The 24,080-nt window shown below is 48.7% G+C and overlaps 2 protein-coding genes across 2 annotated transcripts; one reads left to right on the forward strand and one right to left on the reverse strand.

The window, feature by feature from the left end:
* Window positions 1-4,138: 4,138 nt before the first annotated feature.
* On the forward strand, window positions 4,139-12,810 carry PICK1 (protein interacting with PRKCA 1). The gene is made up of 12 exons (XM_062491331.1): window positions 4,139-4,223; window positions 4,776-4,887; window positions 5,363-5,491; window positions 5,616-5,682; window positions 6,950-7,039; window positions 7,463-7,516; window positions 7,617-7,679; window positions 8,025-8,158; window positions 8,908-9,000; window positions 9,864-9,914; window positions 11,117-11,261; window positions 11,522-12,810. The coding sequence occupies exons 1-12, from the start codon at window positions 4,183-4,185 to the stop codon at window positions 11,761-11,763; spliced, it is 1,221 nt and encodes a 406-aa protein (XP_062347315.1). The 5' UTR covers window positions 4,139-4,182; the 3' UTR covers window positions 11,764-12,810.
* A 2,607-nt stretch (window positions 12,811-15,417) lies between these two features.
* SLC16A8 (solute carrier family 16 member 8) lies at window positions 15,418-20,208 on the reverse strand. Its single transcript, XM_062491332.1, has 4 exons — window positions 19,980-20,208; window positions 19,341-19,484; window positions 17,951-18,814; window positions 15,418-15,809 (listed from the first exon to the last, which is right to left on the reverse strand). Exons 1-4 carry the CDS (start codon window positions 20,206-20,208, stop codon window positions 15,418-15,420), a joined length of 1,629 nt encoding a protein of 542 aa, XP_062347316.1.
* Between the last annotated feature and the right edge of the window lie 3,872 nt (window positions 20,209-24,080).

The following is a 24,080-nucleotide window of genomic DNA, read 5'->3' on the forward strand; positions in this document are numbered from 1 at the left end:
TACTTTTCCCCTTGGGAGGAGGCGATCAGCTGGATTTCTACTATTGAGATAGACATGGCTTTAGGGCGCATGCAGATTCATTCTGCATCTCACACAGAGAGAATCCAATCAATCTTGGACACTTTGGGGCAGCTGTGCACAAAAGGCAGGGTCACTCAGCACACGTGTACAAAGGCTGATGTTTCAGGGATATACTGAAGGACATGCACAATGCACACACTTCACTGGAGCAGCATAAAACAAGGCTCATCAGACCTACAGGTTTTGGTCTTGTCAGTGTCAGCAGGTCTAGATTTTCACCTCGGGCGAGTTCTGTTTATTGCCTTCCTTTTGAATGGCAGGAGCTGCCAGCAGAGGAAATACTCACTGCTTGTTCATCTCCCTTGAAGGGACACTAGAAGGGGACACTAGGAGAAACGAAATCCTGCAACTTCTTTTAACCAGTCTGACAGCCAGCCAATGCACAGGGCTCTGAGCAACCCACTTGAGCGCAAGAAAACGACTCACGTTATGCACGTGTTTTCCTATCTGTGTGAAAAAACTCTTTTTTTTTTTTTTTTTTTTTTTCCCCTTTGCAGTAAAATAGGACAAATATCCCACTTCCGCAAGCCCTGAATCCAGGCCCCTTCCTGCAGCAGCAGTTCCGGGAAGTGCCCACACGATGGCGCTCCGCCCTCAGAAATGGAGCCCAGCCGGTGGCCGGGGGGGACCCTGCGGAGCCCCGGGGACAGCGCGGGGACGGTGCGGGACACACGGAGTTCTGCCCGTGTGACATTTGCTTAACCAGCTCTCTGTATCAGCTGTCAGCTTCGGGGAGGGTTCTGCGGGGTGACCTCTTTGCTTGTGTTGCAGGATGTCTCGCAGGACCGCGGCACCGCAGAATCAGTCCAGCTAAATTGTCACTGTCTCTAGGGATGGATACTTCACCACCTCTCTGGGCTGATGTAACAGTGCTTACCCAGCCTCATAGTGATTTTTGTTTTCCTTTTGTTGCACTGTAATTCCATCCTGCAACTTGTAACCCCTTCCTCTCGTCTTTAGCTGTGCAAAAACCCACAGCGGAGTCTGGGTCCGTCCTCTCCTCTCCTCTCCTCTCCTCTCCTCTCCTCTCCTCTCCTCTCCTCTCCTCTCCTCTCCTCTCCTCTCCTCTCCTCTCCTCTCCTCTCCTCTCCTCTCCTCTCCTCTCCTCTCCTCTCCTCTCCTCTCCTCTCCTCTCCTCTCCTCTCCTCTCCTCTCCTCTCCTCTCCTCTCCTCTCCTCTCCTCTCCTCTCCTCTCCTCTCCTCTCCTCTCCTCTCCTCTCCTCTCCTCTCCTTTCTCTCCCACAGCCACAGTCAAGTGCTGTTGACTGCCAAGCTCCAGCAAGCTCTCCTGCAGAAATGAGGGTCTGTCTTATCAATTCTGGAGCTTCACTGATATAAAACTCCTGTCAGTGGCCAGGGTCGGGATGTCAGTCTCTTTTCTTCAGAGAGCTCCCTCCTGAAGGACTGCATTTCTCATTCAGCTTCCCCTCATAAATAAATCACATTTTAGACCCAGGACTTCAAAATGATTATTAACAACACACTCTTGCCCTTGTAGTCCAGCATTGTGAGTGGCTTCAGTCAGTGTTTTGATGTATGCAGACAAGAGGCTCACAGGGCTGCATACCGCAAACACTAACCACCCTCTCAGCCAGCAAGAGAGGTCATCGCCATGGGCCAGTCCTTGTTCCTAGTCACGGAGGAGTTTTCAGTTCAACGAGCACAATGTTGGGGTTTTTTTGTATCTTTTTTTCATCTGCGTCAGTAGGTTGGGGTTGGGTTTGGCTCAGAAGCCAGGAGCAGCTGGAAAAGATGACACATGATGAAACAAGGCGATCACATTTCTCTGGGAAATCAAAGCATTCTTCCAGTGGTGGTGCTGTTCATGATGGAGGCAGGAAAACCGTTTGATCAAGCAACCGCTGGGAGAGGGAGAGGGAGAGGGAGAGGGAGAGGGAGAGGGAGAGGGAGAGGGAGAGGGAGAGGGAGAGGGAGAGGGAGAGGAGCCTGGACATCGCAGAGGAGAACAGAAGGAAGCCTGGTGATGCTGCCACACACATGGTGGTGCAGTGGTTCTGTGCACAGCTGCGCTGACTGGCTTTCCTATCCACTGGCATCCGATGCTTCCTCAGGTCACTGCTGGCCTGCCAGCAGTAGGGGTGATTGTGCCAAAGAATTTCACAGAATCACAAATTCAATTAGGCTGGAGAAGACCTCTGAGGCCATGGAGTCTGTTATAAATGAGAAACAAAGTGTCGATATTTAGCAAAATTTAGATTGCTTTATTTGATGCAAATTGAGCAAGCAGCGCTGGGGAACGTGAGATGTCACCGCCCACTCCAGGCTCCGTCCAACCTTGGTTTGCAGCTCCTTTTTATAGCATTGTTTTCCTGGTAGTCTCCGGACAGTTTGTCAAGCAGCCATGTGGTCTTGGTAGATAAGGAACAGTAAACATGGGGGGGTCTGGTCTTAACAGATAGTTTGTGATTGATTACACCAAGGCAGGAAATCTGATTTTGCAGTATCTTTCAGGCCGTGGGAAACCCCCGTTTTACAAACTGCTATCAAATACAATTTACTAAAAAAAACAATATTCATAACAGGGGGATTTAAACAGAATGATTTAATCATATACATTTTTCTCTATCTAATGTCCGTGCTTCATTTCAAACCTTAGCATTCTGGTTTATACAAACCCCAATACTTTTATGATTAACACGAATCTTTTATCAATTATCACAGAGGCCAACCATATCAACAGCACCATAGCAATGTCACATCGAGTCTTTCCTTAAACACGTCCAGGGACGGTTACTCCAACACCTCCCTGAGCAGCTCATCCCAACACCCCATCACCCTTTCCGTGAAGAAATTCCTCCTAATGTCCAACCTAAACCTCCCCTGGTGCAGCTTGTGACTATGTCCTCTTGTCCTGCTGCTAGTTGCCTGGCAGAAAAGACCGATCCCCATCTGGCTACAGCCTCCTTTAAGGGGGTTGTAGAGAGCGATCAGGTCACCCCTCAGCCTCCTTTTTCTCTGGCCTAACGAAGCCCGGCTCGCTCGGTCCCCATGGCAACGCGGCGGGAGCGTGGGGGACGGGGCTCGGGCGGGCACTTCCGGGAGGCGCCGGCGGTGACGTCACTGGCGGGAATTGACGGCGCCGCGCGGCCGCTTCCGGTGAGCCTGGGGGCCCCTCAGGGACGCCCCCCCGCGGCTGCCCCCGGGACGGCCCCGCCGGGCGCGTTTGGGGTCGGGGCTGCGCTCGCCCCTTCCCCGGCCGGGCTCTGCCCTCAGCCCCTGCCCGACCCCTCCTCGGGGGCTGCGCTCGCCCCTTCCCCGGCCGGGCTCTGCCCTCAGCCCCTGCCCGACCCCTCCTCGGGGGCTGCGCTCGCCCCTTCCCCGGCCGGGCTCTGCCCTCAGCCCCTGCCCGACCCCTCCTCGGGGGCTGCGCTCGCCCCTTCCCCGGCCGCGCTCTGCCCTCAGCCCCTGCCCTCAGCCCCTTCCCTCAGGGCCTGGTGTGGTGGAGGCTACCACCTTCACGGCGTCACCGTGCCTTGGGTGCTGCCGAAGGGTGGGCTGAACCCAAACGTGCTAGCTAATTGCTGCCCGCAATTAAATGGAAACTGTGTTTGTGCACGGGGAGATAATGAGGTTTTCGGTGGAAAGTTCGTGCACGGCCTGCCGAGACAGGTGGTGAACGTCAGAAAGTGTGGTGTTCTTGCTGTGAAGTCAAGAACATGGAGATGTGTGATGGATGTCGGGGATAATAAAACTGAGTATCTTTAGCAGCCGTGGTGCAGGTAGAGCATGGGAAGAAGCAGCTTCGGGAAGGGACCGCGTTTTGTTCTGTGCTTTGGAAATGCTGTACGTGTGTGAGTCTTGGGTTTGGAACATGCAGCATTCAAACTCGAGGACTTTATCCTGTCGCATGCAGAGCAGAGAACCAGGGACACTTGACTCGTTTTTCATCTTTTGATGTAGGAGCAGAGACCACCACGTGGCATTCCAAAAAAGAAAAAGGAGATTGCTAAGGGTGACAGGTTGGTTCTCTGGGGTTTTTTTCTGTTGCAATCATTCTTTTATTTGTTTTATTCTGTTCTTTCTTCCCAGAGAGTTTGGAATAAGAAGCTTCAGACAAACAGACTCTGCTGAACCAAAACAATGTTTGCAGATTTGGACTATGATATTGAGGAAGATAAGCTGTGAGTATTTCACTCTTCTTTTTCTGGTAGGCTTTGCAGCCAAGACCTAATGAGAGTTGATAAATTTACATGTGTGTGAGTGACACTGTGTGCTGAACATCAGACTTCCTGTTCAGTGCTGATATCTTGCTCCCTCTGGAGACTGGGGATGAGGCATTGTTGTGCTGGTGAGCAAATGAGAGTGTTTGTGTTGCTCTGCAGTGGCTGCCCTGCATTTGACATAGAGCACTTGATTTGCATCGCATTCATGCTGTGCAAGTTGTCTTCTCACTCCAGCACTAAGTGCAGGTGAAACACTGAAGCATGATAGTGTTTCTTCAGTGCCTGGCGATGGATGAGGATGTCTCTTCCACTTATAATGCAATCCCAAGAAAAAGATTGCACAGAAGGTCTCCCTGCTGGCCTGTGCTGGTAGACTCCAGGGCAGAGGTGAAGGAATGAATTTGAATGTGCAGTACCCATGATGTTTTCCATTTGTATTGACTCAGATACTGGAGTTGTTTCATATACAGGCAGTTCTGCCTAAGTTCAGTTATTCCTTTCTCTTCATAGCGGCATCCCCACTGTACCTGGGACAGTGACCCTGAAGAAGGATTCTCAGAACCTGATTGGGATTAGCATTGGAGGAGGAGCACAGTACTGCCCCTGTCTCTACATTGTCCAGGTGAGCACCTGGGGAGGAAAAACAAGCCATCTTTTTAAAACAGTGTTGGCCTGAGAGATGGGAAGTATGGAGGGACAGCCCTATGCTGTTTGTTCTTCTTAAAGTGGGAGATGACATCTCGTTTTTCAGTGAAAATATTTCCTTCCTCTAGTACCTAGTGGGTGTGGAAGAATTAAGTTAAGATTTCTGGAATTATCCTTCTCCTTGGAGAGTTCATTAGAATTCACAGGGGAACAGTGTGACACTCCCAACATCAGGAAATCCTATGCTCGAGGAGACACATCCTAAGGGCAAGAACTTCCTGAGGGAACAAGATGATCTGTCCATCTCTTGGTTTGGAAAGGGGGAAAACTGCAGCTTCACCATGGACAAAATAAAAATGAATTAAACAGGTGGAATGCAGCTGTTTGGTTTGTGCTCTTTAGCTCTGCATTGACCTTCCTCCTGATTGCAGACTGCCTGTGCTCTGTCTTAGGTGTTTGACAACACTCCAGCAGCCTTAGACGGCACCGTAGCAGCTGGGGATGAAATCACAGGAGTCAATGGGAAATCTGTCAAGGGGAAGACCAAAGTGGAGGTGGCCAAGATGATACAGATGGTAAAGGTGAGAGGTAGGAGGGGGCCACTGGAGCTTCAGGGTCCTTGTTGGCAGCTTATTGTCCTTGGGTAAAGGGATCCACTGCTGCCTGCTTCCAGCACAGCAGTTTGGGGTTTTTATCTTTCTGCAGGGAGAAGTGACAATACACTACAACAAGCTTCAGGCTGACCCAAAGCAGGGCAAGTCTTTGGATATTGGTAAGATGGGTTTCTTTCTCCCTAGAGTGTTAAAATGATGTGGAGGGGTGAATGATTGGACCCAGCTAAAACCAAAGTAAAATTCAATTTCCTTTCTTGCTTTTAACTCAGTCATTTTTAAATGGATACTGTCAAAGAGAGTTGCAGGTTTAAAAAAAATCCTTCCCTGACTTTTTGAAATAGGCTTGAAAGTTGAAACAAGACAACTGTTGTTGTGGGAGGCTTGTTTTCCTGTGCTGTGTTCAGCATGGATAATGAATCTCAACTGCATAATAATTTAATTAGTTTATTTTTTAAATATATGTAAGTTATGCTGACCTGTTTTTCGATGTACACAGAAATGTGTCAATTGAAAGGCATTGGTGGTCATTTCTAAGCTTGGAGAACAGTGATGAAATACCTATCTACATGAGTTTTGTACAAACATAAATCTTATGGGAGACAGGAGAACCTTTATTGCTAAAACAAAGAGTCTGGATTTGAAATAAGCCTCCACAGGTGTCTCCTTTATATGGTGTGCCTTTCTCACTTTCAGCAAAATATATCCATTCTCTTTGTTCTCATTTCTTTACCTGGTGATTATGGTGCTAATAAATTGACAGGAGTTCTGGAAAATCATGAATAGTGAGATGGATTTCTGGGAAAACAGAAGTGTGAGAAGAATATGGTATTTTCCAGAACACTGTGCCTTCAGCTGAGTTCTTGGGATCTGCAGGCAAGTCTGCCTGTAAATAAAGGTGACTGAGTCATCTGATTCTGAGGAGGGCATAGATGTCTCTAGTAATTTGCAGGGTATGACCACTAGACTGAAATTCCATCAAGAGGTGATGAAAGGGTTAAATTAGGATTAAAAATGTAAAAGTAAGGAAAGTGACAGCACTTGAGCATTACATCCCGATTGTCTTTCAGCCTCATCTTCCAACTTCAGCTGAAGTAATACACCAGATAGAAGAAGCAAAGTATAGTTCCAAATATCAAGATAAGTGCTTTGCACATAGCAAAGTGATTGATGGGAACAGTCTTCCAAAAGAATTGCTGGAGCTCTATTGATTGAAGTGTTTAGGATGTGAGAGCAGAACAGGTTGTGTTCTGCATGGCTGGACCAGAGTGCCCTGTTCCTATGGCACTCTCGTTCTGCTTGCTGCCTTAATACTGACTTAAATGCAGTTTATCCAGTGCCTGGAAAAGCAGTGAAATGTGCTGGTGAGCTTTTCATGCCCATGGAAGTGACCCTGATGCAGGTTTGTAACTTTGTTTTGGCCTTTAGTATTGAAGAAGGTGAAGCACCGACTGGTAGAGAACATGAGCTCAGGGACAGCAGATGCCCTGGGGTTAAGCCGAGCCATACTTTGCAATGGTAAGTATTGCCCAGGAGCACATTTCTCCAGTGGGAATTTTACTCTCCCGTGTTTGCCTACTTTTTTATTGTTGCTTGCCTGGTCCACATTCTTTTCTTCTGCTCTGCCTCGATGTTGTGATTATCTCTGCTCTTCCTGAGTGATACAGCCTGTCCTTGTGACCACTTAAATGTTTTATCAGGTCAGATTAATTTAAAGCAGAGACCAGCGTAGTGAATGACAATAGATGATGACCCCACACTATAAAATAAGTTTGCAGTAATTTTAGAAGCTTCTCGTGTTCTATCACAGGACAGGCATTAACAGGTGAGGGAAATTCAAACCAAATATGTGGAACTGGTGTTTTTCCACCTAATCAGGTCTTAACCGTATCCTGAATGTGACTGCTGTAATTCTGTATTCTGATTCTTGTTTCTATTTAGATGGACTAGTGAAGAGATTAGAGGAGCTGGAGAGGACTGCAGAGTTATACAAAGGTAAACTTGGTATTCCACCAGACACTGGATGGGAGGAAATTATTCCTTCATCGTGTTTCTGTGAACTGACTTACATGTTTTTTCATTTCTTCCATCACAGGCTTGACAGAGCACACCAAGAGTCTTCTCAGGGCTTTCTTTGAGCTGTCTCAGACACACAGAGGTAAAGAATCTTGAGCAAAGGGAGCACAGATCTTTAACCTTCAGTTTCAGGAATTTTTTGCAATACTTAGATGTGTGATTCCCTCACTCAAAGAAAACGAAGACTTGCAGAAATGAGCTGGAAAGGGCTGTTCTCCTGCATTACCAGTCATGGTGCTAGCACAGGCCCTGTCCTTCACATGGGACACTGGGGAAATGCCCTGCCAAACTGTAGTCTTTAGGGAATATGTAGCATCATCCCCCAGCCTGTTGTAAGGTTATGGGAGAGACTTCTAATATTGGAGATAGGATTTTTCTCAGGGTTCACCTCTTTTTTCATCTGTCTATGTTTATTCTGCTCCTGCAGCATTTGGAGATGTTTTCTCTGTCATTGGTGTACGGGAACCACAACCAGCTGCCAGTGAGGCCTTTGTGAAATTTGCTGATGCCCATCGCAACATTGAGAAGTTTGGGATTCACCTTCTGAAGACAATTAAGCCGGTAAAGAATTTAACCATAGGAGTAAAGGGTTTGGAGAAGAGGGGAATCCAGACAGGCAGAAGCCTGTCTTATAAAGGTGTGATCTTAAAAGTTCATTCATTGTGGGAATAAGGACCCTTATCTGTTTTCCTTCAGGGTGTTCTTTTCATAATGAAGACATAACAAAATGAATATATCAACCTTGTCCCTGTGACTTCTGCACATGAGCCTTTTCCTTTACCTTTTCCTTTTCCGGATGAGAGAGTAGTCTGACCAGTGTAGTACCTGATATTGTATCCATAACTGCATTGTGTCACTAAGAGTTCAGATAAGCAACCCAGGAACAATGTAAGAATTTCAGTCAATATATTTGAGTGAGAGTCTCCAGGGGATCTGTGCACTTGAAGAGAGTTTAAGTTTTGATTTGGGCACCACTTTCAGTGCTGTGTTGGATGGATGGTGCTGGGTCATGAAACTTGGAATCAGGGAGAGCTGTTTCCAGGACCAGCTGAAAATAAAACGAGTCCAAAGCACATGAATCCAGGCTAGAAGTGAGGAAAGCATTTCTAGCACTGGAACCACTTGCCAGTGACATTAATGGAGGTTCTAACCATTCTGAGCCATGATCAAACATTTTCTTTCAAATATGCTGTAGTTCAAAGAGGAGTTAACTCGAGGCAGCCTCATGACCTGTGCTGGGTAGAAGGTTACACTTGAATTTTAGTCATGCCTTTTAGTCTTAATTCAGCAACAGGGTGTTTCCCTTGCAGATGCTCACTGACTTGAATACCTATCTGAATAAAGCCATTCCTGACACAAGGCTGACTATCAAAAAATACCTGGATGTCAAGTTTGAATATTTGGTGAGCTGCTTGTTTTTTGGGTTTTTTTGTTTGTTTTTTTTTCTTTTTCTTCTAAGTGCTAGTTGAAAGTAAGTCTCATAGAATCATCCTGAAAGTCACATCTAGCCTGTATGATCACATACCCATCCTTCCATGATCCATGAGAGAATGCCCTGTTTTTTCCAGTTCTTTGTTTACTGCCACATTACTCAGATTCAGATACCTGCTTTTAACCTAACACTTCTCCCTGGTAAGAAAGATCTTACAGTACCCACATGACTTATTTTCTACATTATCAAAATTATTTCCTGATTTATTTCTAAGGAGTTCCTCTGCAACTTAGGCTCTTGAACTCCTCTAAAGAGCTCCCCAGTCCATATTTTTCAGGTAATTTTGGACACTCTTTCTTTAGCCAAACAACTGTCAAGTCGTATTTGCTTTAATTTAGACCTTGCCTTTTTTTTTCCTCCTTCATTCCACTCAGGCCTTTTTTTTCTACCCAGAAAGGGTTAAGGTTACTCAGTGCACTTGTTCTGCAGCTGTAGGAATCTATTTCCTTTTACCTGTTGAGAGAAGTACTTGGAGCTGCATCCCTAAGGCAAGGGAATATGGCAGATTTTCTTCCTACTTCAATCCTTCCTGCAATTAATAATTTTATTTCCTTTTTTATTTATTCCCATCTCATACTTTTTTTCTACTGTCTTTTTCCAAAGAGTAGATGAACACAGGATTTTTCCCACTGTACTTTCTTCCATCTATCCACTGAATGAAGGCTTGGAATGGTACAACCTCATGGGTATGGGTGATGATGAAGTTGTTTCTGATTTTTAATAGTTCCTTCTTGTTTTGCTTTTCTTTTTTTTTTCATCTTCAATTTTACAAAGTCTTACTGCCTGAAAGTCAAAGAGATGGATGATGAAGAATACAGCTGCATTGTGAGTATCAGTAAAATTGGAGTTTGTTCTTAATGTATTAGAAATAGGGGATCCTTAAATGCTACATGGGACGCACTGCAGCTTGTTTGCTCAGGGGTTGCCTTTCTCAGTGTTTAAGAACTGGTAGGTTATGTAAGGAGGATTAAGGTGTTATCTTCACAGATTCCATTTGTGTGTAGTGTACAGCTTATCATTAATTCTGGACTTGTTTCTGAGAAATGGAGATTTAGCTTCTCTGCTGCAAAGTGCATCTGAAACTGCATTTATAAGTGAAGAAAATTGATTAAAGGATCTCTCTTAACAATAGGAGGTTTATAGTTTAGAGTTTTAGGACATTAATCCTTAACAGCTCTGTTCAAATTAGCTAAAGGTATTCCATAAATTCCAGTTTCCGTGCATAAAAGTAACATCTTTTTTTATCCTAGGTGTCAATCTCAGAGCAGGCATTTGATTTTTTGGAATGCCTAGTTCCCAGGTGCCAGGAAGGAATCAAACTCCTAACACCATCTTTCATTGTATGTTTCCTTCTAATTGGGAAGGGAAGAATCCCAGTCTTGCCAAGCAGAGTGACATCTTTGAGTTTTGGCACATGCAGTGTGTGTTAGGGAGCTGTAGTCTGTAGCACGGATTTTTCTATATGTTGTGTTTGCAGGTGCAAGGGAAGGATGCTTTGTTGCTGACAGCCCTAACCCCTTTCCAGACTTTTGCAGGACCATGTATAGGTCCCTCCCTGTTGGTTTCCAGCATTGTGTCTGGATGGTTGTAGATACCAGAGGGTTCCCAGTGTAGATACGTAATTCATTACGTAGTCCACACAGGGCAAACCTTACAGAGGAGAGCAGAATTTTTGTGTGCTTGATGTAAACTTGTTTGTTCTTAATGCCTGTCTTACTAGTCCAAGTAAGAACCCATGCCATTTCTCCATGCTGGGCTGAAAAGGTGCCTGTCCTTTTGTATTTGCTTAGTAATGATGCTTTTCTTTACCATGGTTGGTGTGTGTTTGGCTTTCAAAGTGGCCCCACTGACTGCCAGTTTTTGAGTACAGCTCAGTGTTCCTCATGGTTCCTGCTCCCTGACAGCAGTTCCCATGTGCCTGAGAGGTGTGTAATAACCCAAGGTCATTGTGAGTCCACACTGGTAGGCAGACTGTGTGTACAAGCACTGTTGTGGGAGTCTCTAAAGTGGTGCTGTGTTTTTGGCAGGCTCTGGGTGAGCCTCTCTACCGGGTCAGCACTGGGAACTACGAGTACCGCCTCATCCTGCGCTGCCGTCAGGAGGCTCGCACGCGCTTTGCCAAGATGAGGAAGGATGTGCTAGAGAAAATAGAGCTCCTGGACCAGAAACATGGTGAGTTCCACTGCTGAGTTCTGCAGACATGGCTTTGGCTTTTGTGTTCCTGCCTTGTCTCAGCTCAGATGATGACTCAGTTCTTCTTTGCTGAAGAACTCCTTTGTGGCTGTACCCAAGACATCAGCCCTGAGGGGCCAAAAGGGATTAATGTGTAGGAGATGGTATCTAACACTGGTAGGGGAGGCTTGATCACAGCCTTCACACTGTTGGAGAAGGAAATCTTCACACTTTTTCCCTCCATCATGTCTCCACTACAGTGCAGGACATCGTGTTCCAACTCCAGCGTTTTGTCTCCACGATGTCCAAGTACTACGATGACTGCTATGCCGTGCTCCGGGATGCAGATGTCTTTCCCATCGAGGTGGACCTTGCCCGCACCACTCTCAGCTATGGGCAGAAGGACACGTACACAGATGGGGCAGAAGAAGAAGGAGAAAGTGAGAGAGAAGGTAGTGGGAGGGAGGATGCAAATGGAGAGAAGCTCATTGATGATGCCTGAGTGTGTCAGCATGGGCAGAGGGAGAACTTCGCAGACTTATGAAAACACGTATTTCAGGTGGCCATTCATCCTCCATGATTTCTCTGTGTGTCCAGCCTGGGATTCCTCCTCTGCTTTGGGTGGGGTAGCTGGTTGGATTGGGACCAACCTCTGCTTTCCTCTCTTTTCCTTTGCTTGTTTGCCTGGATATTCTTTTTGCCCCTGGAGACTACTGCAACCCAACCTGGTACTGTGGTGTGGAGAGGAAAAGCCACTCCCACACTGCCACATGCCACTGTGCAGGGAGCACGTGGGCAGCACTGCTCCCCTCTGGCACATGGAAGTGGTTAAGGGTTTGGAGGTGATTACAAATGGTGAGAACTGCCCCCTTCCGTCCTCACCTTGTGCTGTGGGGAAGTGTTAGCATCGCTGCCTGCTGTCTTCAAGCTCCTTCTGAGGATCCACCTTAGGACTGTGATGGAAATGCCCCATCTTTAAACTAGAAAGGAGACACAAAGCTTTGAGGAGAGAGGAAGTTGTGCTCTTTAGGCAGAAGCTTTGAGATTTTTTTAGTGTAAAGAATGACTAGTGTGCTTTCCTCTCTGCAACACAACAGCTATTTTGTGCTGCTTCTGGGCCAGCCAGCAGCAGTAGTAACTATCTTCCCATTCCCTAGCACAAGGGAGGGGGCAAGAGGAAAGCTGAGGTAAGTGAGACTGCATCTTTCCTCCTTCCTTTTCCTCTCCCTCCATCCCTGTGGGCCAATCCCAGATGCAGATGGCACTTTCTCTGTTAGTGGGCAGCACAACTGGCAGGAGTGGTGTGCTTCCTGGGGCAGGGGTTTCGACTTCTCTGTCATTACGTTCTAGTGGTTGTGGGCGAAGTTATTTATGGGTATTAATTTATGATCAAGATACTTTTTTATTTGTGTTTCTCTGATTGTTTTTGGAGCTCCTTCATCTTTGTGGGTGACTGGAAAAATGCCATCCATGGTCAAGTTCCTCTGGAGAATTGAAACAGACTGATGTAGTGACTATTGTCTGTAATAAAGAAGTATGTGACATTTCATTTCATGTCCTTCATGCCTTTCCTATGAGAGATTTGTTTGCTTATCATCCATTGGTTTTAATCTTAAATTATAATCTTGGGAAGATGGGTGTCATGTGCTGGCTATTTTTTTCTTCTCATACTGGTGCGTAATCTCAATATCAAGTCTGATGGTCAGTGCAGCACAGATTTCCAGAGGAAGAGAGTTATAAATTCTGTAGCAAGGCTTGTTCTCCAGTAATACCAGCTTCCCTGCATTTTAGCTTCCCAGGGGAACAGCAGCCTTTTAAAGGCCACCAGGTGCCTCAGTCCTGCCAAGGTGGGCATCCCTGTGCCCCTCCAGGGCCAGCTTCTCCACACAGCTCAGCTGCTGCATCACAAGCTTCAGCTGATGCTTAAGTCCCTGATCCTCTTTCAGAGTTGTTTGTTGTGCCAAGACACGGAGCAGTTGAGAGGAACTGAAAATGCTTCAGTAGAGTCTGCCTGAAAGCCATTGAGGCAAAGTGTAAGCAGCATAGCTGGGTTTTTCAGGAAGAGGTCTGGGAATCTTGCAGCACTGTCTGTAGTGAGATCTCATACCCTAAGGGCTTTTATTTGCTTTTGTTGAAAAAAATTTGAGAGCGTGAAGCTTAGTGGGAAATGTTGACTTGTGACAAGGAAACAGAGGGGACCTTGTTCTAGTGGCTGGCCTGGCTGACAAGGGCAGTTGTTTTGATGCTGTGGACCTTGGACCTCTGGGAAGTTGTGAGTTCCTTCTTGGAGGGCATAGTAGTGAATAAGGAAAACCCACCCTGGGGTTACTGGGGAAGGAGCTGCAAAGCAACTTGGTCGAGCAGAAACAGCGATCTTGCCTTGTAGGCAGGGAAAACAAACTTTGAGGGCACTGGATAAAGGCCTGCAGGGCCCCAGCACCCTAGCTGCTGCTCTCATTCTCCCAGAGATTTGCATCTGGGGTTTGTTATGGAGTTTAGTCTCGTTTGGGATGTTTTTAAGTGAGTTTGAATAGGAAAAAGCCCAAAGTCACCACTATGAATGGCTTGAAATCAGATCTAACAGTGGTGTTAGCTATGGTAGGACAGAGTGCAACCTCATGGTTTACCTTCTCCCCTCCAGTGTCGAATTCTTCTGTCTCTTCTTGAACTGGTATTCTTCAACAGCTTTATTTTGCTCATCATTTACTTCTGTTTTTGTTTGGGAGCACCTAGAATGCCCCCAAAGAATGAATTCCTTCATGTCCCCTCTCCCCTGCTGTGTTTAAATGGCTTTATGGATCCTGCAGACTCTGCCAACTACCCATAAATTTGTAGTCAGTCTGGTCTGGAACAAAACACAATTTTTGGTGGCCCCACGAGCTGCCTTCCCTGTAGCCCTGTGCTAATTTTCTGATCCCTTGTTATAATCACAGGTTCCCCCAGGGTCTCTGAGGTGAAGCAGTTCAGGAAACCGGAAGAAAGAGCTTTGGCCAGGGGTGTTTATAAAAGATCCAGTCTTAAAGCAGATTAGAAGTGGTTTAAGCATGCCAGGGAAGGTTGTCCTCTCTGAATCTAGAAATCCATCACTGCAGCGGGGGGTGAGGGGGTCAGGCCTGCCTTACCACGTGCTCCAACACCCTCGTTAGTGGCACTCAGGACTGGGGTTTGTCCTTCTGCCTTACCTTTGATTCCTTTATGTAAGGAGGTTTTCTCTGTTTAAGAGGAAAACACAGGCATGTCTGGTACCATTCCTGCTCAATGGCTAATCACCTGGAACATAATAGTTTACCTGTCTTGAAAACCCCACCCCCACAGGGGCCAAGTTGTTCCCTTCACACGTCAACAGGACTCACTTGAGCCTAGATAAAGCTGGCTTGGTGCTATTCCTGTCAGCGAGGCTCCGTACTGTGGCTGCACACCTAATGGCATTAGCCTTTCTTAGGTGTCTTCTTCTTGTACCTCAGCAGCAGCCTCCAACACAGTGCTTCCCTTCTTGGGGAAGCAGCATCAGGTGTCACTGCCCCAGCTTTACTGTCCACAAAAGATGTGCCAGGCAGAGGTGGTTGGAGCTGGTGGCCTCCTGTTTTGGCAGTGCCTGAGGGAGGTGTTGCAGAGAGCCTGGTGTCTACCCCCATGCTGGTGGCCCCTGGAGGTGGCCGGGTGGTAGCTGTGAGTTACACCACCTCCTAAAAGTGCTGCCAGTGAGACTGACACTATCAGGACCGTGGAAACGGGGTGAAGGAAACACTGACACCAGAACAGAGCATAACAGAGCTGATTGCAAAGAGTCTCTAATTGTTTGTGTTCTGTATTGTGACAATGCAGAAGGAAAAGAGAGTCCTTGGCAGCCTTTTCAGAAGACTTTCTCCAGGGCTGATTTGACAGTGAGGAAAGAAGATTATTATTTTTTTTCTTTTTGGTGTTTGGGCTGCTGTGAGCCTGTGTCGTACCAGCATGGGTGTAGGATGCACGTAGACATATCACTGGGTGGGTTGTGGACATATGTACATAAGGACCAGCTATTCTTATACCTCTCCCTCTTATTTCTTACATCTGCCTTTGTCCCAGCTTTCTGCTCTCCACATCCCATCTACCTTCCCATGCTGAGGTGCTTGCAAACAAGGCCAGTTTTATACATCCCTGTTCTCTGCCCTGGCTAAAAACTGTCCCTCTCCACCATCTGGTCAGCATTGCAGCCGTCTTGTGCCAACACCTCCCCATCCCCTGCAGGACAGCCACCTCCCTCCCCTCTCTGCTCCTCTGCCACATGGTTGGCCTCCTCGTTGCCCACCACCACGGCGTTGTCAGTGCTGTGGGTTGGCTGGTGGTTGTCACTGCTGTGCTCCTCGGCTTCCTGCACATCGGACTCTGCTTCCTCGGTGTCGCTCCCACCTCCCACAGAGGGGTTGTTCTCTGGGGGAGGCTCCTTCTTCCCTCGGTTCAGGCAGCAGTAGCTGGCGACACCCAGGAAGAGAGCGGAGAGCACGACCTCTGAACCCGCCAGGTAGAAGATTACCTCGTAGTTCTTGAGAGCATCGACCAGGCGGCCTGATGGTCGGAGAAGAAATGAAATGGTTGGAGAAGACATGAAATGGTTAAATTTGGCTTGTGCACTCCTGCATGGACAGTCCAGTGCAAGTGGACAACACCTGCATTTGGCTGAGGACCCATTCCTTAAGGGAAGAGCAAGAAGCCTGAGTATCTAAAAATCACCCTGGGAAAGAACTGTACTTCCAGAGAAAGTACAGTAACAGCTCATGGTTGGTGTTTTCCCTGGTTTGGACAAGCTTTAATAATTAAGACGCCCTCTTGTTAGGGTCTCACTCCATGGTGGTCCAGCATCTACTTGCCAAGGTGAGAAAAGTCTCTCATAATTCGGACTGGCCAGTCTCAGAAGAGAAAGTTTGAGAGGCATTACTATTTTGTAAGCTATTGTGTCAGGAAAACATTCTGAAGGGAAGAACTATTTTCTCTTTGGCATGGAAATCCCTTTGGTTGGCCCACACATGATGATTTCTATGCCAGAGATGTTCTCAATATATTTTTTGAATTTGCTGGGGCTGGCAATGGAGGAAGAGTTGCCAGTCCTTGGTGCTGGGGAGCACGAACAGCTGCCTTGCTGCAGTTGGGATGCAGCAGCCATGGAACTGCACTCTTCATCCAGGTCTCGCACGGTCCCAAATGCACATGTGACCCCCAGTCCCTGCTGTGCTACAGTGCATGCCCTGAAACCAGCCCCAGGACACGCTGAGGTGCCTCCCAGAGCAGTCATGGGAGGCATGTGGCGAATTTCTCCGCAGGTGAATGTGCCCCTGTTCAGCCAAGCTGGATGGTGAGCGAGGAGCCTGCGTGTCCCAGCACGCGTGCGTGCGTGTGTGTGTGTGCGTGTGTGCATGTGTGTGTGCAGCTTATCCTGTGCCAAAACCCCTCAGCCCCACGGAGTGGGAAGCAGCTCAAGAGGATTACACCAAACAAAGCCACTTTGTTCAACCCCCTTCTCCCAGCCGAGCACTGTTCTCCCCAAGTCCAAGCCACCAGGATTGTCAGAGCGCTCAAGCTTCCTGCACCAGGGGGGTCCTACAGCCCCCAGCACGACTTGGTTGCCCCCAACACGGTTCTTTGGTGACCCTGCACTGTCTGTGTGCCATTGTACATGCACACAGCACCAAGGCACAGCTGAACTGAGACAGGAGGGCTGAGGGATGTCCCTTGTTAGCACACCACTGGTGTGGGGTGCAAGGTGCTGTTAAATCCCCCTCTCTCCCAATGATCTCTGCAGCTGCCCCCAAGACATATTTCTTGACCCTCCCTGGCTGAGGACTGCTGACTGCCCCACAGCTTATTAAGTGACACATGAATTATTGTTAGTATTTTAGAGGGTCTTCTCTTGGCTGCTTCTCTTGAAATTCTCAAATTTCACTTGAGAACTGGTTGGAGCTGCTGAGGGCAGGTTTTACTCATAACAGGTGGTTTGTGCTGAGGAAAAGACCATTCACACCACGGTCTTCAATGATGGGATTTAGCCTATGTATTACAGCTGAAGGAAGGGACTGCAAGAAACAACAGAGTGGTTCCTGTCTGGGGATTTTCCATAATCTTGTCCCTGACTCTTCCTTGCAAATCAGGAAACTGCACTTTGTTTGGAAAAAGGCTTGGGCACGATTTGGTTTTTCACATGATCAGACACTTAACATTAATCTACACCAACCTCCATTCAACAGCCTGTTTTTTATGGGCTGTTTGTGGGGCATGGACCTTACCAGGGACTGTGATCTAGACTAGACTGCCTGTGAGTGTCTTAATCCTCTTAGAAAAATTACCAGCAAATGCCTCAGGGGACTGTACAAACTGTTTTGACTTGACTGACAGCAAAACACCTGTGCCTTGGAATTGGGATCAGAACAAATTGAGATCACTATTCACGTTGCCAGTCAAAAGGCCATGGACACCGAGGGGAAACTGAGAGACAATTGCTTTGTCCTAATGAAGACTCTCAAAGGTTTGCCTACAGCATGTGCCTGACTCTCTCCTTAACATGATTCTCTTCAACATTTGTAGTGAAGGCAGAGATCAGCTCCCAGCTTCTAGAGCACATTTAAAGTTGAGAAATAGGATCTTTCTTCAAGTGCTGTCTCCATGCCCAATCCCTGCAATACTGTGGAACAGTGGCAGCCAGACAAATCACCTACCTGCAGAGGGTGGGCCGATGAGCACAGCGAAAGCCTCAATAAGTAGGACCAGCCCAATGGCGCTGGAGAATTTCTGGGAGCCAACGATGGCCATCAGCACCTCAAACTGCAGTGCCCCCACCATGCCATAGGAGATGCCAAAGAAGACACAGAAGATGACCAGCCCCGTGTAGTTGCTCGCCCTGGCACTACAGATGTCTGTCAAGCCGTTGAAGAGCATGGAGAAGCTGAACAGATATGCCACGTGAGGGCGGACCCACTTCAGCCCTGCCACCATGCCACAAGCTGGGCGGGCAAAGATGTCTATGAAACCAATGATGGAGAGCAAGAATGCGGCCTCTGTGTCCGGTACGCCCGTGTCCTTGGCATAGTTGACCAGCAATATGGGGGGCACAAAGAGACCCAGGACCAGGATGAACTTTGAAATGGTGTAAATGATAAACCCTCGGTTGGAGAAGATACTAAAATCCAGGAGTTTCTTTCCTTTCTTGGTCTTCTTCTTGGCTTTCTTGCCTTTCTTGGTTCCATCAGTAGTGCTGATCCCCTCCTCTGACTTCCCTCCTATGGGCAGCATCTCCTTGGCTTCATATTTGTCCTGAGCTTTCCCCATCTTCCTCTTCATGCCCATGTCCAGGGGTCTCATGACTGCCCCACAAGTGCAGCAGTTAAGCAGAAGGCCCCCCATGATAAGGAACCCTCCTCGCCACCCAAACTTCTCCAGCAGCACTTGCCCCAGTGGGGAGAGCGAGGAAAGGAAGACAGGGCTCCCAGCAGCAGCCAGTCCATTGGCGAGAGGCCGACGCTTGTCAAAGTAGGTGCCCAGCATGATCAGTGAGGGCTGGAAGTTCAATGCCATACCCAGACCTACATGGAAGTGAGAGCCAGGAGGGAGACATGGAGTGCAAGAACATGAGATGTTTTGCAACTAGCTGAAAACTTCCCTTGGACTATCCTAGTTCCAAAGTCCCGTGATGGGATGAATGTATTCCTCACAAGCCTCTGTGCCTTTATGCTGGTGGATTTGCCCTGCAGAGGATGGGCTAAACCAGCCTGTCCACCTGAAGTGGGTTCAGTTAACTGTGCTCACACTTAGGCAGGACCTGAGCCTCACACAGGAATTTTGCCTCTTCCCCCTGCCACTGTGTACTGATGTCGCCTACCACAGTCACCATGATCACTGAGCACCACTTAGATTTCTTCTGTCTCTCAACCACAGGCCCTGGCTGTTTAGATCCAGCAGATGAATCCCTCCCATGTGCAACATTCAGGACTAGATGCTTCCCGTAGCGTGTGCAAATAGGCGAGGGAGACCTGATACTAAACACAGCATTGCTAAAGGGAAGTACAACATGGTCTTGGCTCTTCCCCCAGGTAATCCCAGGGCTCTCACCTGTCAGCACACCAGCTGTCAGATAAAGCTCAATGATATTGGTGGTAAAAGATGCCAGGATCATCCCAGCAGAAGCTAGCAGCCCACCAATGAGCATCACAGGCCGGCAGCCAAACTGGTTCACCATGATGCTGCATACTGGTCCTAGGAGGAAGCAGAGGAGAGACAGAATAGGTGACCAGAAGGAGACAGGACAACTGGGAAGGGGAAGGCAGCCCAAGCAGGGCTGTCAGGGAAGATGAAACTGTAATATGGAGCTCACTACTTGGCTGCTTAGATACACATCTGTTGGGCCTGGCCAAGGGAGAGAGGCTGGTGGTGTGGAGACTTCTGTTCTGACCTGCCTTTGGACCCCTATTCCCTGGTGCTTGGTGTGATAGGGACAGCACTTCAGCAGTGGGAGCAAGCCCTGTATCAATTGTCTGGGATGTAGGTGGGGTGATCCCTGAGGTCTCCTGGGGCAGAGGAAACAGGGATGCGAGATGCAGCACACTTCCAGAAGAAAAGTGATAGATATTCTGCATCGTGGTTCATGATCAGGCTAGTGAGCGTGAGAAGAGTCCATAGGGACATGGTCTGTGCCCATGGAAGAGTGGGAGAAGTGGGAGTTGAGGAGGAGGAAGTGTGTCCAAGCATCACCTGTCCCATAGAGCATGGCCAGCATGATGGAAGAGATCCAGGCTGTGTCGCTGTAGCCCACGTGGAAATCTTTCATGAGCTCCTTGAAGTAGACACTGACGGCTTTTGGGAAGGCATAGGAGAAGCCAGTGATCACAAAGCAGCCAAGGAGCACGATCCAGCCCCAGCCACCATCTGGAGGCTTCACAGGAGCTGGGAGTTGCCCTTCTTCTGGGTCAGGTCTCCCCATCTTCTAACCTAGGAACAGAAAGGCAGGCTGGGAGGAAGTAGGGCAACAGAGAGAAAGAAAGTCTGCTGGTGCTGCAGAAAGAGAAGAGGAAAGCAGAACCGCAAACATGTGCCCAATGTCTCCAAGCTCTGAGAGGCTCATTGGGGGACCACATATGGTCTTTGTATCCTGGTCCTGCCAGGTGAGGTGGGATTGCTTTGGGGCATAAGGTTGTGCCTCAGTGGGGCAGAGGTGGGAAGCTCCCCCTGGCATTGGTGCAGCGCAGAGCTCCATAACCCCTGGCCAAACACAGCTAAGCAGTGTCACGGCTCCCAGCTGAGCTAGGAGTGCTGCATCTGATGCAGCACCAGGACCTGCGGCACCCTCCTTGATTCATATCCAGCCTTGCCTACAGAGGGTGTGAGGCAAAGACCAGCAATGTGAACCCTTTTTGCCTCCTAAAATCTGCCTTTGAGCCTCTCCCATGCTGGTGTGCTCCGGTGGGGAGCCCTCCAGGACCTGCCCTGCCACAGAAACCTCCAGCAATGAGGCAAGGAGATCCATTAAACCCTCTGTGCTTTCCTCTGGGAGGCCCCAGTGCATGGCACTCTCCATCTCCCTCCCCTCCCTGCCATCAGGGGCTAGATTTCTGAAATAGGTGAAGGGGGAGAGCACAAAAAACTGGTGGTTATTTGCATGCCAGAGAGATTAGGGCTCTGTATGTACACGGAGGAGCCGGAACAAAGCCTAAGTGGGGAGAAGGGGGGAATTAGAGGGGATGTCTTGTGAGTCGCTCTCAGGGCTCTTAAGCTGCCCAGGAATTTTGCTCCAGCTGGCTGGTATGGGTATGTTTTTAATTTCTCCCTTAGGGACCAGGTCTCTGCCCCTTCCAACGCCATTGGCCACAGTTTCTTGATCAGACAGCATTATTTTCACAGCTCTATGCAAAGCCATCACTGGATCTAGGCTACAGATGCTCCCAAATAGATTAGACAGGCATTCTACATGCCTGAGCTGGGCTTTTTAGGTCTGGTTTGTTTCCCATCACTGTCGTGCTGGCAGCACACACCTAACAAGGGTCCTCCCTCCTGCCCATCTCTCTTGGCTGAAGGACTGCAAGATGGCAGCAGCATCCTCATCTTTTAGCACCAGCAGTTGTGGGAAATGCCAGGAGTCACACATGGACTACAGAGTGCCTAGGGAGAGGGACTGTATTACGGATGTGACACACATAGCCGGGGCCTGGGAGTTTGGATCTGGGTGCATTTCTCAAGGAAGTTCCTGTTCTCAGTGTCCTCCAAGAAAAGGGGGTGAGTTGAGCTGATTCCCATAGCTGCTGTTGCCCTGAACGTCAGAGAAGTGCAAATCCTTTATCCAAAAGTATGAATGGCACAAGCTGGGGCAGACCCCAGGCAGAGGGTTCTTACTTGGCAAGAGTGGTCCTACCCCACAGCCACCCTCAGCTGTACACTTCCTTCCCTGCTCCAGGGGGCCTTTGCTCCTGAAAACACAGAGTGCAGCACGCAGATGCATTGTCACCACCATGGGTCCCTGCAGCAGAGTTCCCCAAACTTTCAGGATGCTTTGAGCTGCAAAAAACAGGGAGCTGCATCTGGCTCTGAGCATGGATTGGGGCAACTCTTCTGGATGGCTGTTTCCTAGCATCCCTTGAGCTGAACCACTGGGGCTGGCACAGGCTACTCTAATGTCTCCGTCCCAGCCCAGGTCTCAGGGACTGTGGCAAGGGCCAGAGGCATGAACTGAAAACAGGGAGTTATAAAGATATTTTTAAGGCAAGGAACCACTACAAGGAAGAAAAGAATAATGATACACTCTCCAGGTACCCATACCTCCCCCATCTCACCCTTGCTGGTGATTTCTGGATCACTGACACCTCTGAGAGCCAGACTGAATAGCCTCGCTCAGTTTCTGCCATTTTGCCCACTGTTCCTGTCCCAGCTCCAGCTGACTGATGAGCTAGATCCAGTTGTACAAAAGGCGACCTGCTGCCAAAGCACAGTGATTTCTCAATCAGTGCTGGTGCTGCACCACTGCCTATCTGCTGCACGTAGATACTCCAAGTAAGAGCTGCCACCAAACATAGCCTGAAACTTTTTATCCGAGCCTTTCGCCCAGACTTGCTTTCCTTGAGCTCATCCTGCACCACAAATTAAATGAATCAAGCAAACCACTGCAATCCATCTTTCCCTCAACCCTGCCACTCCCTGCCAGCCTCCTAGCAAGAAAATATTTGTCTGTGACATATCTTTCTTCAGAGATTTTGTAGCACTGCCTGCCAGTGATGAGCCCACGGCATCTGATTTTGAAGAGCACATTAGACAAACATCTGTGAGCACTTGATTGAGTTTGGAACTGGAGACCACCTCTGCAGGAGCCACTTGCTCAGTGCTGCAGAAATCTGTAGCAAAGCATGAAAGCACTTTTCCTTGCCTGCAGCTAGATATTGGCTGAAAACCCCAGCTGGTGACAGGGTGCGCTAGAGGAGATCACCTGGAGATACCTCTGAGGCCAAAATGCCATTGCACACCTCTGCTGGAGATTTATCCCAGCTGTGAGCTAGTTATCCCAGTTCAGAGCTCCCTAGTTCCTAACACCATGACACACATGCTTGTCTGCCCACAGCTACATGCAGCACCACATACCCTGCACCTGCCTTTGTACACTCTACAGCTCACTATCATTTTGTCCCCAGGTAAGGAGCTTTATTCACAGGTAAAAACACCGTGTGTGAGTTCACATGCACACAAAAGCTCATTAGCATGGGCACCTGCCCTTCCCCATGCATCACAGGAAGGTGGGCCAGAGCAGGCACTGCCACAGAACCTGCTGCAGGTGGCTGCAAGAAGACTTGCACCCATACCAGGAGGCACAAGCCCATGTTGGAAGGGTGAAGACCACAGCAGTGCAGCTGTGGCTGCCAGTCCCTGGAGACACACAGAGCACAGTGCAGCCAGTGCTGGATAATGCCCAGAAAATCCCCACTGTGACAGACAAGCTGCACCCGGAAGGGTCCACATAAATGCTTCACGCAGTACAGGTGAGGTGGGGAGTCTATTTATTGAGTGCAAGGGCCAGGATTCATGCCACCAGCCTCTCCAACCCACAGACAGCCCCCTGGGAAAGCATTTGTTAGAGAACTAAATGAATGCAGGCCCGGGATGAATTGTCATATAAGCTGCTGGAGTGAGGGTGCAAGCATCCCTCCACACCACTGACCTGTGCAATGAAGCGATGACCTCCTGAGCACAAGCTGAGCCACCAAGGGTTGAGCAGATCTGTCAACAGTGCTTCCTTCTCCCACTGGCTGGCACTTCCTGGCTCCGGATGAGGGTGCCTGGTTAGATGGTCCTGCTGGATCTTTTCTCCATGGTGGGCACAGGACAATGCCTGCAGGAATCTAGCACCTGTCGAGCAGTTTCTTGTGCTCTGCTCCTTCCTTCGGAGCAGCTATGTCCTCAAAAGACAGCTAATCCCCCTCTCAGCTAGCTTCCCTCTAGTTCCAGTGATGCCCAGCAAAGCTCTCTATGGCAGATCTGGGGGGATACCCTATGTGGGGCACCCCCTTGCCTCCTGTGGGTGGAAGTAGTGTCCCACAGCACCCCCAGTGTGGATGTGGGTCAGGAGCTGCTTATGGTTTCAGGTCGGCAGAGACCAGTGGGTGCTGAGTGGGCAGAAAGCACTTCTCCACTTTTAAGAGGCTTTTCCAGCCAATGGGGACGAGGTGGCTGCCTGCCACAGCCCGAATCCCCTGGTAATCCCACTGCCCAGGGGCTCCTTGCGTTTTCCCCAGCAGAGGAGGGCAGGCTGGCAGGGATAGATTCAGTCAGAGGGACCGAGACAGGAGGAAGCGGGGTGAGGGGTGTTGGGTGCTG

Source organism: Cinclus cinclus, chromosome 4 (assembly GCF_963662255.1).
Source record: "Cinclus cinclus chromosome 4, bCinCin1.1, whole genome shotgun sequence".
Taxonomy (NCBI): Eukaryota; Metazoa; Chordata; class Aves; order Passeriformes; family Cinclidae; genus Cinclus; species Cinclus cinclus.